The 18,132-nt window shown below is 37.3% G+C and overlaps 1 protein-coding gene across 4 annotated transcripts; it reads left to right on the top strand.

Annotated features, from left to right (window-relative positions):
• The first annotated feature begins 6,537 nt into the window (after positions 1–6,537).
• LOC134325927 (serine/threonine-protein kinase pim-2-like) lies at positions 6,538–17,873 on the top strand. 4 transcript variants are annotated; one of them, XM_063008129.1, is made up of 12 exons: positions 6,538–6,572; positions 8,780–8,898; positions 13,375–13,503; positions 15,226–15,334; positions 15,496–15,574; positions 15,704–15,919; positions 16,134–16,228; positions 16,406–16,456; positions 16,661–17,033; positions 17,123–17,299; positions 17,482–17,590; positions 17,785–17,873. In XM_063008129.1, exons 4-12 carry the CDS (start codon positions 15,272–15,274, stop codon positions 17,798–17,800), a joined length of 1,179 nt encoding a protein of 392 aa, XP_062864199.1. In that variant the 5' UTR covers positions 6,538–6,572; positions 8,780–8,898; positions 13,375–13,503; positions 15,226–15,271; the 3' UTR covers positions 17,801–17,873. The 4 variants fall into 4 exon arrangements, with proteins under 4 accessions (XP_062864199.1, XP_062864201.1, XP_062864198.1 ...); XM_063008128.1 differs by lacking the exon at positions 6,538–6,572 and adding an exon at positions 8,152–8,248; XM_063008130.1 differs by lacking the exon at positions 6,538–6,572 and adding an exon at positions 8,153–8,248 and having other exon boundaries at positions 17,482–17,584.
• The last annotated feature ends 259 nt before the right edge of the window (positions 17,874–18,132 follow it).

Raw genomic sequence — 18,132 nt, 5'->3', positions numbered from 1 at the left:
TTTTGTATTTTAAATAATAAACATTTGATACAATGTTTTTTTTTTACATTACTAATTCATTTTACATGTAATTTGTTAATACATTAGTTCAAGCAACAAAGAAAATTTGTTTAAAGACTCAGCTCAGCTCAATGAGCTTGTTTGATTACTTTGATTTTCAATTTAAGATGGCAATAAGTAACTTAAATTTGGTAAACCTGTTAGGTTACAGTAAAGTACTCTGTTCTTGGTAATTACCTTTAATTGCAAGGGACTGAAGTTTATTTTTTTTTTTTTTAAATGTACAAGAAAATGTGCATTGTTTTGCACTGTTTACACTTAAAAAAAAATCGTGAGAAAATTGAATCGTGAACTCAGTATCATGAATCGAATCAAATCGTGAGCAGAGTGTATCGTTACACCCCTAGTAACTAAACTGGTACATCAAAGGCTTAGATTAGGCACAGTAACTAAACTGGTACATCAAAGGCTTAGATTAGGCACAGTAACTAAACTGGTACATCAAAGGCTTAGATTAGGCACAGTAACTAAACTGGTACATCAAAGGCTTATATTAGGCACAGTAACTAAACTGGTACATCAAAGGCTTAGATTAGGCACAGTAACTAAACTGGTACATCAAAGGCTTATATTAGGCACAGTAACTAAACTGGTACATCAAAGGCTTATATTAGGCACAGTAACTAAACTGGTACATCAAAGGCTTATATTAGGCACAGTAACTAAACTGGTACATCAAAGGCTTATACACTGTAAGCCCGGATAAGTTCAATCTACTTAAAAAATTTGAGGAAACCGGTTGCCTTAAAAAAGTTAAGTAATGTATAATGAAAACTTGAGTTAGCATAACTTAAAACATTAAGTTATTACACCTAAAAGGCAAGTTGATTAAACTTTCTTTTTTTTGTTATACCAACTGCTTTTCCCAATAATTCTACTTAATATCTTGAGCTCAATGGAAAAAACTATAGATTTTTTCTTAGTTTTCATGTTAATTACATTTTAAATATGAATTACAAATGTTTATAGAGAAACAGACACAATTATAAAATTATTTTTCTTTATTTCACTTTCACTAGAAGTATTTACTTAAAATACAACATGTCAAGAAGACATCTTAAAAACTGTACAAACTGTATATAAAGTTCTGATGAAACACAAACAGCTCCTCACAGTAACCATGAACCTGTAAAACAACACAAAGAAACAAGAAACAGAAGTATTAAAATCAACATTAATAGCATTAATTTAAGGATTAAAATAAAGCAGGCCAGCACACTCTTTGCTTCGTATAAAGGCTAGCATGCTAACATGCTAGCATGTAGCCTAAATACGGCAAATAAAGCAGCGCTGTTTGATTATTTATTTAGTGTCAACATTAAGATCATTTATTTTAAACAAAATTGTTAAGTAAAGTACAACACTTACCAAAATTAGACTGAAGATGAAAAAGCCCCATCAGACTGGTGTACATGCTACTCAAAAATAGCATAATGAGGAAGAAAATGTTTGTCCACTTAGTTTAACAAAGGTTCCACTTCACAAAAGACATTTCAGGAAGACAAGTTTACTTTTGTAAAAAGCCTTCAATGAAAAGTAAAAAGTAATTTGCAACAACAGGTTTCAAAAGTTAAAACAAATGGCTGCCTGATTCACCAACAGCAAGCTGAAAAAAGGCGGACTTACATGTAAATGGTGGCGTTTTTCTGTTTTATTACCTTAACTTAACTTTTTTAAGTTAATCTGATAGAAAAGTAATTTTTTTGGTTTAGTAAACTTAAATCTTTTAGCACATTTAAATGTGTACTCAAATTAGTACAATGTACTCTGCATTTTATAGTAGAGCAAAAAAACTTAAATAATTTATGTATGTTGTACTAAAAATGAATAAATATAATATAAATATAAATATAAATATAAAGTCCGGGCTTACAGTGTATTAGGCACAGTAACTAAACTGGTACATCAAAGGCTTATATTAGGCACAGTAACTAAACTGGTACATCAAAGGCTTATATTAGGCACAGTAACTAAACTGGTACATCAAAGGCTTATATTAGGCACAGTAACTAAACTGGTACATCAAAGGCTTAGATTAGGCACAGTAACTAAACTGGTACATCAAAGGCTTATATTAGGCACAGTAACTAAACTGGTACATCAAAGGCTTATATTAGGCACAGTAACTAAACTGGTACATCAAAGGCTTATATTAGGCACAGTAACTAAACTGGTACATCAAAGGCTTATATTAGGCACAGTAACTAAACTGGTACATCAAAGGCTTAGATTAGGCACAGTAACTAAACTGGTACATCAAAGGCTTATATTAGGCACAGTAACTAAACTGGTACATCAAAGGCTTATATTAGGCACAGTAACTAAACTGGTACATCAAAGGCTTATATTAGGCACAGTAACTAAACTGGTACATCAAAGGCTTATATTAGGCACAGTAACTAAACTGGTACATCAAAGGCTTAGATTAGGCACAGTAACTAAACTGGTACATCAAAGGCTTATATTAGGCACAGTAACTAAACTGGTACATCAAAGGCTTATATTAGGCACAGTAACTAAACTGGTACATCAAAGGCTTATATTAGGCACAGTAACTAAACTGGTACATCAAAGGCTTATATTAGGCACAGTAACTAAACTGGTACATCAAAGGCTTATATTAGGCACAGTAACTAAACTGGTACATCAAAGGCTTAGATTAGGCACAGTAACTAAACTGGTACATCAAAGGCTTATATTAGGCACAGTAACTAAACTGGTACATCAAAGGCTTATATTAGGCACAGTAACTAAACTGGTACATCAAAGGCTTATATTAGGCACAGTAACTAAACTGGTACATCAAAGGCTTATATTAGGCACAGTAACTAAACTGGTACATCAAAGGCTTATATTAGGCACAGTAACTAAACTGGTACATCAAAGGCTTATATTAGGCACAGTAACTAAACTGGTACATCAAAGGCTTATATTAGGCACAGTAACTAAACTGGTACATCAAAGGCTTATATTAGGCACAGTAACTAAACTGGTACATCAAAGGCTTATATTAGGCACAGTAACTAAACTGGCACATCAAAGCTCTTGCCCAGTGAGAGGATCGAACTCATGACCTAAATGTAAGCATCAAGAACTGGATGAGAATCAAATAGGGCTGCACGATATATCGTTTCAGCATCGTCATCGCGATGTGTGCAGGCGCAATAGTCACATCGCAGGACGTGCGATGTCACTTCATGCGAATTAAATCAAATACGTCATGCTACAACTTTTTTGCTGCTTGACACAAAATGAAAATTCACACCGTTCTCATTTTCCATATAATATCTACCAGTGTGTTCGAAAACCTAGTGAGCTGCCTCGCTGTCTTACTACCTACACAGGCAGCTGCCTCAGTAGAGAGGATTCTAATAAGTCTTCGACTTATAAGGCAGGTTATTCGGATGCGCTACTTAGCGATTCCATCGGGTTTCGCATTTAGCAATTAGCATTTTGCCATTAAAACTAATGGAATGAGGTGGAACAGCGCTAACATGTCAATATAACATCTGGATTTGTGTACAGATAACTGTTACATTTGCTGACAAGCCCAAACTTGCAAATAAAAACACTCGTTAAAAATCAATAATTATTTATTTACGTTTGAAAATAACTTCCTGTCTGCACCGTCAGCCATGTTTATTTTTCTGTGAGAGAGGAGATGCCGCAATGAATTCTGGGATTGCCTTCATCACTAAGGACGCTTCCGATTCTCACTCGTTCTTGAGTAAAAATAACGTTGAAATATTAAGATGCCTCAGTAGTGAGCTTAGTAAGGCATCTGGGATTTCGAAAAGGTGTATAGCTGCTCTTTTGTTTGTATAGTTTTTTTTTTTTTTAAATAATGTTTACTACTTGAAGAGGATTTGATTGTAAAATAAAATATTAAATGATCCATTTTGTCAATCTTGTTAATTCCCTCATGTGATATTGAAGCTTTCTTAGTTTAATGCTCAGTTTCAACCGAGTACAAAGATGTAGCTTGTCATAATCTCTTGTATCACTTGTAGGCACCACCATTTTTCACAGATGAGCCCCTTATTTAGAGTAAGATACATGCATTATTAAACTATTTAAATTAATCATGTTGATGCAAGATATTATTTCTCATTACTTTAAAATCAAGTTATTGATATCAAGTTTTATCATGTCACAAATTGTAATGCCAGCTACATTTTTATTGCCATAATTTAAAGATATTTTGTAACTCTGAAGCAATTGCATTACGTTCATGGTACCATAGTCAAGTCCATGGTACCATAGTTAACTTGCTTTATAAAAATTAACTCCATTCAAATGTATCATAGAAATGTTAAGTGTACATCTATTAATACAAATATACTAATAAAATAAATGTAAAAATTCATAAAGGCAGAGTCAGAAATGTTGTATTAAATTGCTTTAGTCAGTTTGCTTTGTAAAACTTGAAGAACGTGCACAAACTTTACCATAAACTTAGTTCCCATAAACCAGTTTCACATCAAAACAAATACTGAACACTGTAAACCCTGCAGCAGTGTATTCAAACACAAATGCACAATGTAAACCATCATAGTGGATTCACAATGAAAAAGCATTAACATAAGTCAGCGTTTCTCAAAGTGTGGGGCGCGTCCGACTGAAATATAGTGCGGAACCAATGTTCTAACATCGGCATTTTTTTTTACGGTGGACCATAAACAAACCGTGTTTTCAGGTGTGTCAGTATTCATTCTAACAGAGAGTCTAGATCAGGAGCGCTCGATCACACACACAGTACACGCTGGTACAGCGCTGCTCATACACACAGTACACGCTGGTACAGTACAGCGCTGCTCATACACACAGCACAGCGGGACTGACATGACATGTGGCCACTGTTTAGTTTTTGTTACCATGACTACGCCTCAGCCCACCTAAAGCACCGCTAATCTACAGGGTGGGTCATACGTTTCCATACATAGGAAAAATATATATATTTTTATAAAAAACATTTTTATTTATATAATATGCTCTACATGGCTGCCATCGCTTTGAAAACATTTTAATTCGTTGCTCTTTATTCAAACGCATTTTTTAGGGTATCTGAAATATAAAAACTAAATTTAGAAAAAAAAAAAAGCATATGTATGGAAACTTATGGCCCACCCTGTGTTTCAGATACCCTAAAAATGAGTTTAAATAAAGAGCAATCATGTCATGTAGAGCATATTATATAAATGAAAATGTTTTATTTTCTTTTATAAAAAAACAATGTTTATTTTTTCTATGTATAGAACCTTTGGTGAGCCGCTGATGCTCAAGCAGTTTTTCAGGTGATCATCAGTAAGCAAATCATCAGAATAAGGTCAGTGTGATTCAGTCACTTGCTCTGTAAAGCTGAATATCAATACACTGAAGCGCATTTAAAAAGCTTCAAAGCTTTTTTTTTAACCATAATGAGTCCAACCTTAAAAAGTAGATCATGATGACCTGTAGACTGAAACAGTAGATCTCAAGCCATGAAAGTGTGTAAACCCCTGGTCTAGATTTACAGAACAGAGAGGTATTTCACAGGGATAAAAAGAAAAATAGCCACTAATACAGTGATAAGACTTAAACTCTCACAAATTAGTTTTTTAGGCACATATTCAACTTTGTTATCTTTTTTTGTAAAGTGTTTGCAAATTTTATTTCATTTTTTAATTTTTGAAATAGCAGACTGATTGAAGTTATTTCAACACAGTTAAAATCGGCCTATTTTGTCAGTTTTTTTTTTTTTTGTTTGTTTTTTTGAGGGGGGGGGGGGGGGGGTGACAGATTTTCATTTTCCAAAGGGGGGGCATGACAGAAAAAGTTTGAGAACCACTGACATAAGTGTTACATCCCGTAGTGATCTATGGGTGATGGGGATGTAACATAATACTACTACAATAATGAAATAATGAGGAGGAAACAATCTTTCCAAAACACACAATTTATTTATAAAATTTCTAAATAACAATGAAAACAACAACAAAGAGAAATCCAGCTCTAAGCAAATCTTTAAAGAAAAGAATGAAATGGACGAGACTAATAACAGAGAAAAATATTAAATAAAGCAACACACTTAACCTAAAGAAAACACACACACACACACACACTCACACTCACACACACACACACACACACTCACACACACCCACACACCCTCAAAAACAGAGCTTAGTGTCACAACTTTTAATGTAACCTCAATATCACTTTGAAACACACGAGTAAGCTCAGCCGATGCCAAGCGTGCAGACGACGACGCCCCACGATGCCGTTACAGAAAAAAGTAATGACATTACTGTAATGTGTTACTTTGTACCGTGTTACCCCCAACACTGCACACTGTAGTCCTCTCTAAATCTAGCTGAGAGATTCAGGGCTAATGGAGGTTTATTACCGCTGAGCTGCTGTTCTACTCCAGTCCAGTTGGTGGCGCTGGTGCGTCTTAAGTTGTTCTGCCATCCGCCATTAACCATCATAAGAAGAACAAGAAGCTGCTGTGTTTGTACTGTAGAGCCTCATCTGTAAGTAAAATAGGTATTTATTTATAACCCTTATATTTAATTATAACTACATTCTAATTCATAATAAAACTAGAGTTCATAATAAAACATCACTGTGAGGATTTGAGGAAATTTAACTCCACTTCCATTTAAACACACAAACTATTAGCTGCTCCGCTAACTGTTAGCATCACACAAGATTCAGTACTGATGAACCGATTCATTTGAACCGACCCAGCAAAATGAATCAATTGAGCGGAACTGATTGAGTTTCTTCATGATTAAATCTCACATTTTTAAATAAACACGTGATATTTTTAAACTTTGTTTATAGTGGAACTTTGTTTACAGTGGAACTTTGTTTACAGTGGAACTTTGTTTACAGTGGAACTTTGTTTACAGGTGGTTTGTAGAGTTTTATAGTCACAGTCAGGCAGGGCTGGACTGGGAACAAAATTCAGCCCTGGACTTTTTTCTTCACCAGCCCACTACAAGCACATCGCGCCACACATATCACCCCCTACTCAAATGTTAGATGATTGATATTAATAGTTTTCATCTATCTTACCACTAAAGTTATTAACTCACTATAATAAAAATTAAAATAATAAAAACATAACTACAAACAATTATATATATTTCCAACTTTCCTTTGGGATTAATAGTTCTATCCATCTATCACACACATAAAATTTACAATTTCTTAAATGGTTCTATTGGATTTCCCCATCCTGTTTCATTAAACCGCAAGAAATAAAATTAAACCTTTCTTTCATTTAATCTTTAACACTGGTAAATATGCTTTTTTCGCACTTTTATTCACACGTGATTCACGTTTGTTCCAAATTAGTGCATTGTTCCGATGAGCAAAGAAATAATGTTGACAAGGGAAATTAACCATGTGAGCTATGCACATAATCACTCTAAAAAAATGTCCTGAACAACTGCATTTTCCTTTCTGTATTATAGAGGACAAGATAGTGTTTACTTTTTCTGAAGAGCAGAGACTAATGGTACCATCTCAAATTATATCCACCGCCCTATGTAGTGCACTTGGACATGACATCATAGAACTTTTACAAAAATCGTCCTTAAAACGGCTTGTTTAAAGCCCCTGATATCCAACAGTAGCTTAGATAACTACTTATTAATCATTCAGTGACTGTTAAAAGAAATGTTTTGTACTGTTAGAAATGTTTTGTACTGTTAGGAAGTACCCTAAGTAGGGCATAGGCGACATTTGAGATGGGCCCACAGTCTCTTCTTAAACGGCGTTACTAACGAAGCCGAGTCACTGAACGCTAACTTTTCCTTTTCTGCTCTTTGGCTATGCTGTAGTTCCTCACTGCCAAACAGGTTGTCCAGTTTCCTGCACTTTTCTGCATCTGCTTGCAGCTTTTTCTGTTTTTCATCACGGGCTTTTTCTGCTTACGCTTTTTCGACCCTTTCTCCATCTCGCACTCATTCTGGTGGTTGTGATTACGGTTTATCCTGGGGGAGGGACATTTCTGTGATTGGCCAATGGATATGCAGTGAGAATACTGTGGTGGGCCAATGCACACTTCAGGATTATTATTCAGGAATATTAAAACAGAATTTAGTTTTCACTCTCTCAGCGGCCCACATACAGAGCGGCCCACCGGGAAAACTCCCGACCCTCCCGATGGCCAGTCCATCCCTGCAGTCAGGTGAAAAGTGTAAGCGAGCGTCTGTAATTGTTTACTGCGTGTCTAAACCATGTATTACGGTATCCGAAGCGTTAAAGAGGGTAAAACTGCTGTTTACAGTTTATTAAACATTATTTACAGTGTTCTGATGCACAAAATCCACTCAATTCAAGATTTCTGTTATTAATGAAATACATTTCAGACATTTTTACTGGAGGAATTTGTTGTGATCGGATCTCAAACTCATGTGAAGTGTTTATTCGGTTGTGTTAATACCACTTTTTGAAGAGCAATAAAATAAGCAAATCAAATTGTTATTAAATGTCACCCCTATGATCATGAAGAACATTTACTCTAGTGCTCATCTTGTGATTTTGAGATCATTTTACTGTAATAAATAATGTGATGGCAAATTTAAGCAAACTTAAGCAAAGTGTCAATTTGGTTGTGTACAGACCAGCTTCAGTTCATAACAATAACAACAGCCAGTTACAACAGTCTAAAAATGTTCCTTTAATTATGAATACAGCACATCTATCTATCTGTCTGTCTATCTGTTAGAGCTTTAATAATGCAGTCAACAGAAGAGGGACACGTCACCCCTGTGGATCTACAAAATGAAGAATTCCAGAAGAAAATAATACAAAAGGAGGAGGATGAAGATGATGATGATTTCTTCTGTAAGTAAATATGAAGCATGATACAGTGCAGTGTGGTACAGTACAGTATGATACAGTACAGTGTGGTACAGTACAGTATGGTACAGTACAGTGTGGTACAGTACAGTATGGTACAGTACAGTGTGGTACAGTACAGTATGGTACAGTACAGTATGGTACAGTACAGTGTGGTACAGTACATTGAGGTACAGCACAGTGTGGTACAGTACATTGAGGTACAGTACAGTGTGGTACAGTACAGTGTGGTACAGTACAGTGTGGTACAGTGCAGTGTGGTACAGTACAGTGTGGTACAGTACAGTGTGGTACAGTACATTGAGGTACAGTACATTGAGGTACAGTACAGTATGGTACAGTACATTGAGGTACAGTACAGTGTGGTACAGTACAGTGTGGTACAGTACAGTATGGTACAGTACAGTGTGGTACAGTACAGTATGGTACAGTACAGTGTGGTACAGTACAGTGTGGTACAGTACAGTGTGGTACAGTACAGTATGGTACAGTGTGGTACAGTACATTGAGGTACAGTAGTCAAGTCAAGTCAAGTCAACTTTATTTATATAGCGCTTTTTACAATAGACATTGTCACAAAGCAACTTTACAAAATCCATGACCAATAGATACAAAAACCCCTGTTGAGCAAGCCGAGGGCGACTGTGGCAAGGAAAAACTCCCTGAAAATTACAGGAAGAAACCTTGAGAGGAACCAGACTCAGCAGGGCCCATCCTTCTTGGGTGGTCTGGAGGAAACTTTAAATAAATACACGATTTACACAAAGCATATAAACACAGAATTAAATGAACTAAAAGTTATAACTGGTAATAAATAGATAAATAATCTTCAATAAAGTCTGTAGTGATTTCTTGTCAATCTTGGTGGAAATTACTCCAGACCCGTCACATCCGGCAGGAGCAGCATCGTTGTCACGGCAGTCTCGACTTTTAATCCTTAACCTCGGCGGGTAAACAGGTTTCCATCAGAATGCCCTTGGAGTAAAACAACAAAGAATGTAGTTAATAATGTACAATGCTAGTTGAGTAAAACAGTTTTACAGAGAGTTTTAGACTCCGGCAGCCCTAATTATTACAGCATAACTAAAAGGGAGAGCGAGCAGGTAATAAGGTCATGAAGGCTTTCACAGGACATCAGCGCCCATCTCCCCACCGTCATCAAACCTGAGTGATCAGATAAGAGAGGCAGAACGACAGCAACCCAACATCCCTGATCACCACAAGTTTCTATGACCAAGAACCCCCAAGCTCTGCGCCTTTGTCTATATTACTCAAAAGCTTGAGAAAATAAATATGTTTTCAGTCTAGACTTAAACATTGAGACTGTGTCCGAATCCCGAACAGAGGCAGGAAGATTATTCCAAAGTTGTGGAGCTTTGTAAGAAAATGCTCTTCCACCAGCCGTGATCTTTTTAATTTTAGGAACTATAAGTAACCCTGCATCTTGTGAACGAAGTGGACGCGCTGGATTATAGTGATTAATAAGTTCACTCAGATACTGTGGAGCCAGACCATGTAGCGCTTTATAAGTTAGTAAAATTATTTTGTATTCAATGCGGAATTTAACTGGCAGCCAGTGTAGAGACGATAGAACTGGACTAATATGATCAAATTTTCTAGTTCTAGTTAGCACTCGAGCTGCTGCATTTTGAACTAACTGGAGTTTGTTTATGGATCTACCAGAGCATCCAATTAGAAGAGCATTACAATAATCTAACCGAGAAGTTATAAACGCATGGATCAGTTTTTCGGCGTCATTAGCAGATAGTATATTTCTTATTTTAGAGATATTACGCAAATGATAGAAAGCAACTCTAGTAATATTATTAATGTGTGTATCAAAGGAAAGATCTGAATCTAGTGTGACACCTAAGTTTTTTACATCTGGGCTGGGAGTAACAGAGAAAGTGTTTAGGTTTAGCACCAGGTTAGACAACTTGTCTCTTGCAGCTTTAGAGCCAACAAGTAAAACCTCAGTTTTATCTGAATTAAGTAAAAGAAAATTACACGACATCCAGTTTTTTATGTCATTTACACAATCTTCTATCTTACTGATTGTGTCGGTATCATTTGGTTTGGCTGATATATACAGCTGAGAGTCATCTGCATAGCAGTGAAATTTTATGCCATGTTTATGAATAATTTCACCTAGTGGAAGCATATAGAGTGTAAATAATAGGGGTCCCAGTACCGACCCCTGTGGAACACCACACTTTACTTTTGTAGTTTCTGAGCATTTATTATTTACATAAACAAATTGCGAGCGGTCAGATATGATTGAAACCAAGAGAGTGCGAGTCCTTTAACACCTACTGTATTTTCTAGCCTATCCAGTAAAATGTTATGATCGACCGTATCAAACGCTGCACTAAGATCTAATAGAACAAGAAAAGAGACACATCCATTATCAGAAGACATTAACAACTCGTTAACTACTCTAATTAATGCAGTTTCGGTACTATGGTTGGGTCTAAATCCTGATTGAAATTTTTCATGAATACAATTTTCATTCAAATAAGAACATAATTGTTTGGAAACAACTTTTTCTAATATCTTTGAGACAAAAGGAAGGTTTGAAATTGGCCTATAATTAGATAAAACATGTGGATCAAGATTAGGTTTTTTAATCAGGGGTTTAATAACAGCACTTTTAAACAATTTAGGTACATACCCAAGGCTAAGGGATGCATTGATTAATGTAAGCAGGGGCTCTACAATAGCTGGGAGTAAATCTTTAAGTAAACGAGTTGGAACAGGATCAAGTATACACGATGATGACTTTGATGATTTAATCAACACAGTTAGTTCATTTTGGGAGATTGGATTAAAGGAATTTAGTTGGATTAACTCGTTACTATTATCACCAATGCTGCTCGGAGTGAGTCCATACTTAACATTGGCAAGTGACACACTTTGACTCAGAAGTCGTAATTTTTCTATCTTGTCATTAAAGAATTTAAAAAAAATCATCGCTGGTACAGTCAGGCGGTATATTAGATTCAGTTTCATTGATGTACAATACAGTGTGGTACAGTACAGTGTGGTACAGTACAGTGTGGTACAGTACATTGAGGTACAGTACAGTGTGGTACAGTATGGTACAGTACAGTATGGTACAGTACAGTGTGGTACAGTACAGTATGGTACAGTACAGTGTGGTACAGTATACAGTAGTATGGTACAGTACAGTGTGGTACAGTACAGTGTGGTACAGTACAGTGTGGTACAGTACAGTATGATACAGTACATTGTGGTACAGTACATTGAGGTACAGTACAGTGTGGTACAGTACAGTATGGTACAGTACATTGAGGTACAGTACAGTATGGTACAGTACAGTATGGTATGGTACAGTACAGTATGGTACAGTACAGTATGGTACAGTACAGTGTGGTACAGTACAGTATGGTACAGTACAGTATGGTACAGTACAGTGTGGTACAGTACAGTATGGTACAGTACATTGTGGTACAGTACAGTGTGGTACAGTACAGTATGGTACAGTACAGTACAGTGTGGCACAGTACAGTGTGGTACAGTACAGTATGGTACAGTACAGTGTGGTACAGTACAGTATGATACAGTACAGTATGGTACAGTACAGTGTGGTACAGTACAGTATGGTACAGTACATTGTGGTACAGTACAGTGTGGTACAGTACAGTGTGGTACAGTACAGTATGTTACAGTACAGTGTGGTACAGTACAGTATGTTACAGTACATTGTGGTACAGTACAGTATGGTACAGTACAGTGTGGTACAGTACAGTGTGGTACAGTATGGTACAGTATGGTACAGTTCAGTATGGTACAGTACAGTGTGGTACAGTACAGTGTGGTACAGTACAGTATGGTACAGTACAGTGTGGTACAGTGTGGTACAGTACAGTGTGGTACAGTACAGTATGGTACAGTACGGTACAGTATGGTACAGTACAGTGTGGTACAGTACAGTGTGGTACAGTACAGTATGGTACAGTGTGGTACAGTACAGTGTGGTACAGTACAGTATGGTACAGTACAGTGTGGTACAGTACAGTATGGTACAGTACAGTATGGTACAGTACAGTGTGGTACAGTACAGTATGGTACAGTACAGTGTGGTACAGTACAGTGTGGTATGGTACAGTACAGTATGGTACAGTACAGTGTGGTACAGTACAGTGTGGTACAGTACAGTATGGTACAGTACAGTATGGTACAGTACAGTGTGGTACAGTACAGTGTGGTACAGTACAGTATGGTACAGTACAGTTAGTATTGGAGTCACTAATCAGTAATAAGAGAAAGTGGATAGTGGGATTAGAACCTGTACTGTACCGTACTGTCCTGTGCTGCTACACTCCAGTCTGGATTTGAGTTTTAATCTAACTAGGATTTATTTGTGATTGGAAATCAAACCCACAACCTTCAGTTTCCTCCAGTTGTTGAGTTTCTTCTTCTCATATTGATGAATTTCAGGTGAAGTCACTTTAATCCCTCCAGAACTTGTTGGTTCTGTGGAACTGCTCTTCTCAGAGGACCAACAGTGTGGAGGTTTCCAGATGAAGCCTGTGAAGAAGGAAGAACCTGAAGATACAGATGAACTCAGTAAGACTATATTTTGAATATTGTTGTGATCTAGGGTTCAGATTGTAGATTTTAGTGCATAAGTGAGCAGGTGAGTGAAATGAGGAGACAGAAGTAAAGAATATTAAACAGATCATGCTGACTGTACAGTGTGTAGACTAGTATATAATTACAGAGTAATGCCAGGTGAATACAAGTGGCTGAATGATTGGGTAATGAATGAGAATAAATAAAGTCGAGTATATAAGCTGATATATTTAATATATACATGATTGTTTGTGCTGATGGTCCTGGAGAGATGAGTCTGCAGCTTCCGTCCAGATCTTAACTGTCCTTATTGTGGGTATCAGACGTCTGATGACTGGGGTGTACTTGGGGAGCAGGAACAAGGACAGGTGATGAGACTGACCCAGGTGGGGGAGGGGTGGAGCTTCTGATGAAACTTTGGAAATCCAGATCTTAAACTGCAGTGATTAAAGTCTCCAGAAACAATAAAGACTCCATCTGGGTTCACAAAGGTCTTTTATAGCTGCGTTAGCATTAGCATCTGGAGGGATATAAACTGCAGCAGTAACAATGCATGAAACCTCTGGTGGTTATAATACCTGGTTATAAAGGGTCTACACGTTATAACCAGGTATTCCAGGTCAGCAGAGCAGTAGGTATTAACTATGACAGAGTCCATGCAGCAGGTTTTGTTTACATAAAGGCAAACACCACCACAGAAACTCTTCATCAGTTCCACCACGCTGTGGTTTAGCTGCAGTCCATGATCCTCTTCTGTATCAGGGTCCAGATTTTTATTTTCTCATGGCATATTGGCAAGGAAGATACAAGGTAGTTTTAGCTTAGCGTGCTATCCTCCACATTTACCCTGTTTTGGCTCTTCCTGTTGGGATGAACAGCTCGCTTGGACGCGGTGTTCTGCTCACCTCTGGAAGTAGCCGGTTGAACTTGAATGGACGGTCCAAAACAACACTTAAAGCGGTATAAATGAATGTCCATCAGCGTCTGTCTGTCATATGTGTAGTTCACTCGAGTGATTCAAGTGAAAACGCAGTAAATTGGCAAATAAATAAACACTAGATCACTAAGCCTGGTGAGACGCTCGGGTGCATGCGCCGCCATCTTTCCCAAAGGTGGAAACATGTATTGTGGTCAGATGAATCAGCATTTCAGGTCCTTTTATGGTAAAATGGACAGCATGTGATCCGGACCAAAGACGAAAAGGATCCAGACTGTTATCAGCAACATGTGCTGCCTTCAAGACGTCGTCTTTTCCAGGGATGTCCAGCATTTTTTAACAAGACGATTAAAACCACCTGCTGCACACATTACAAAGGTGTGGTTGAGGAATAAGAGGCCTGCCTGCTGTCCTGACCTGTCCCCAATAAAGAACGGTCCCAACTATTTTTGGAATGTGTTACAGGCCTGAAATGCAGGAATGGATGTTTATTAATAAACATTAGGTGGTTTAGACATTAATGGCTGTATATTGAGTTATTTTGAGGGAAGAATAAATTTACACTGTTATATAAGCTGCACACAGACTACTTTTCATTGTGTCAAAGTGTCATTTTGTCAGTGTTGTCCCATGAAAAGATATACTTAAATATCTGCAGAAATGTGAGGGGTGTACTCACTTTTGTGATACACTGTATATTACATTTGTAAACACCTTTCTCACACAAAATACATAAATTATATTATTAAAATGTGTATTGTGTGTGTGTGTGTGTGAAGGAGGTGTTTTTTGAAAGCTGATGCGGAGGAGATTGGACAGGCTTGGATGAAAGTAATACAGAACATCATTACCAAGCCTGATAATGCTGACAGATCAGACAGCTTGGAGGTAACACCTTCTGAGAATCACTGAGACGTGTATATATCTAATGATGTAATAATACAGCAACAAAAAGTCTCTAATTTAAAAACATTGTGTGAATTGTGATGTTGTTCCCTGTATGATATTTTATCTGCATCTGTGTAACACCAATATGATCTGTTTGATAGACACTAGACAGGAAGTCGTCATCATCGTCTGCAGTTAGTTCAGAATCAGATCAGCACCAAAAAGCATCTGGATCTTCAGGTAATATTGAGATTACAGCTGAATCAAACCTTACCTGCAGACTTTAGCTTCAAAATAGCTGAACTGTTTCTGTTTGACTGTTTCTGTTTCACCTTCTTCCCTCGACACCTTCCTACCTTTGACCTTTAGCCTCTGTAGCTGAGATCAGCCTTGGTGAAGTGATCTTTGAATGTGCTGCTGAGTTGAATGACTCTGATGCCTCTGTTGAGAGCGGTGGTAAGTATAGTACATACAGCTTTTCAGGGGTTTGTTCTGTAGGTGCAGAAGAAGAAATCCTGAGCGATGAAGAAAGCCCAGAGGATCCAACCACCAGCGTTCATTTCTTCAACATCCTGAACCATGAAGGTCAGTTTAATCTCCACTAATTCCTGTAATAATATATTGTTGTACATCTGTTACCTGCTACATCAACCAATAGAGATTATATTACACCTGCAGAAATACAGAATACGGCCAAACACCACTGAGAGCCTTTATATAACAGATATTTAGTACTGCTGATATGCTGTACATTTTCTATGTGAATTTGACTTAAATGGAATAAAAATCACTTTTACAGAGAGTTTTGATTGTTGCTACACTGTGGGAGAGCTGCTGGGAGAAGGAGGCTGTGGTGCGGTTTATGCTGGTGTTTGTAATGCAGATGGGAAACAGGTGAAAATCAGCACATAAACACAAGACAGGAAGTGTAGAGCATTACACATTAATAAGATACAATCAGAAGGAGAAATGTTCTATTTGGATGATGAGATTCTTCAACTAAACCCTAATGTTTATTATTATTACTTCTGTACAACTAAATCCACTAATTGTGTTTGTATTTGTGAACAGGTTGCTGTGAAATATGTGCTGAAGGACCCCCGCGACGGATTCATCACTATTGTAAGTTCATCTTTTTCTTTTACTAATAAAGTATCACAAAGACTCAACAAGGTTTAAACAAGATAAAAACCTTCATAGACCAGATCTAGACCAAAACTGTTGGTCCACTTACTGCCTTAGACCAGCCCAGATCTTTACTAACAGACCTGCTCATCATAGTTTAGACCTACTACTGATTCCAAACCTTGTCTGTTGTTCTATTAGCCTGGAGAGACGTACCCACTTCCTGCGGAGGTGGCGTTAATGAAGATGGTATCCAAGCCACCTCACTGTAATTCTGTGCTGAAACTACTGGATTGGTTTGACACGCCCGAGCACTACATCCTAATCCTGGAGCGACCCATCCCCTGTATGGACCTCTTTGACTTCATTCAGCAATTCCCAATGAATGAAGCTGTGGCTCAGCTCATCATGTGGCAGGTGGTTCTGGCTGCAATTCACTGCCATGATTGTGGAGTTTTTCACCGGGACATCAAGCCAGAAAATCTTCTGGTGAACACCGAGACACTGGAGGTCAAGCTGATCGACTTTGGCTGTGGGGACTTACACAAGGAAACAGCGTACACCTCATTTTCAGGTAAGTTCCCCTCAGAAGTACTTAGTTACAGAATGAAATGGATTTGAGTGGAGAAGTATTTCTCTAAAGCATTTCTCTCTTTCACTCAGGCACTAAGTCATACACTCCACCTGAGTGGATAGTTGAGAAGGAAATGTATGGCTGCCCTGCTACTGTGTGGAGTCTGGGCGTACTCCTGCACACCATAGTTTGTGGAGAGATGCCGTTCGGGGATGAAGTGGAGATTGTTGATGGGGGCCTGGACTTTTTACCTGAACTTTCTGACAGTAAGAAAATGGAAACAGCTCACATTAAGATCTAGAAACACACAGTCTGTAAAACCTGCATGAAAACATGATTTAAAAAGTTTGATCAAGTTTATATTGTCATTACAATGATAGAAAGTGTAAATAAGAAATCTAGTTTTAAATACAACAACATTTTAATCTCATTTTATCACTGCACACAGCTTGCTACCATCTGATAAGTAGGTGTCTGGAGAAACAGCCTGAAAAACGTCTCAGCCTTAAAGAAATCCTTCAGCATGAGTGGTTTACAGAGAACAGTATGAGGTTAGGGTTAGTAAGAATGAAACAGACTTAATAAGTTAGAACTAAAAGATCTTGTAATATGGTCTAGATCACAGAGAATGCTAACAAAGATTGTAATGCTAATATAATTAGAATAAGTAGAAGTAATAACATGAAGCTATTAAAATCTTGATTGTATTTTGTGTTTCTGTAATGTAATTTCTTGTGTGTTTATTCTACAGGCATCTGCGTGGATGAAGATTATAGAAAGAAGACTGTGTGTGTGTGTGAAAGACCTTAAATAAAAATAAAGGTTCTTGTGTAAATAACACCTGGTTTCATTGTAGTTTCATGTAACAATCACTGTGAATGTGAAGAAGATTCCTCAAGTCCTCAGAGACAAAATGATTAACAAAACACATGAACTGAAAAAGCTACAGAGCCACGACACAAATATTACTGTTAGTTTAGCTAGTTTATAATGATTTAATATCATTTGTTTTGATAATTCATAAGTAAAAAGCTTCTGAAACCACAAACTGTCCCCAGATAGATATAACACACACCAGATATTATAAGATATGGTATGA

The sequence above is a fragment of the Trichomycterus rosablanca genome, chromosome 14 (assembly GCF_030014385.1).
Source record: "Trichomycterus rosablanca isolate fTriRos1 chromosome 14, fTriRos1.hap1, whole genome shotgun sequence".
In the NCBI taxonomy this organism is placed as follows: domain Eukaryota; kingdom Metazoa; phylum Chordata; class Actinopteri; order Siluriformes; family Trichomycteridae; genus Trichomycterus; species Trichomycterus rosablanca.
This window is presented reverse-complemented; position numbering and strand designations above follow the sequence as displayed.

Bases quoted from the DNA above. Each gene is read 5' to 3' on its own strand.
- LOC134325927 (XM_063008129.1), top strand. From the start codon at position 15,272: ATGAAAGTAATACAGAACATCATTACCAAGCCTGATAATGCTGACAGA. The intron at 15,335-15,495 runs GTAACACCTTCT...TCTGTTTGATAG, and splicing joins ACAGATCAGACAGCTTGGAG to ACACTAGACAGGAAGTCGTC. The intron at 16,457-16,660 runs GTAAGTTCATCT...TTGTTCTATTAG, and splicing joins GCGACGGATTCATCACTATT to CCTGGAGAGACGTACCCACT.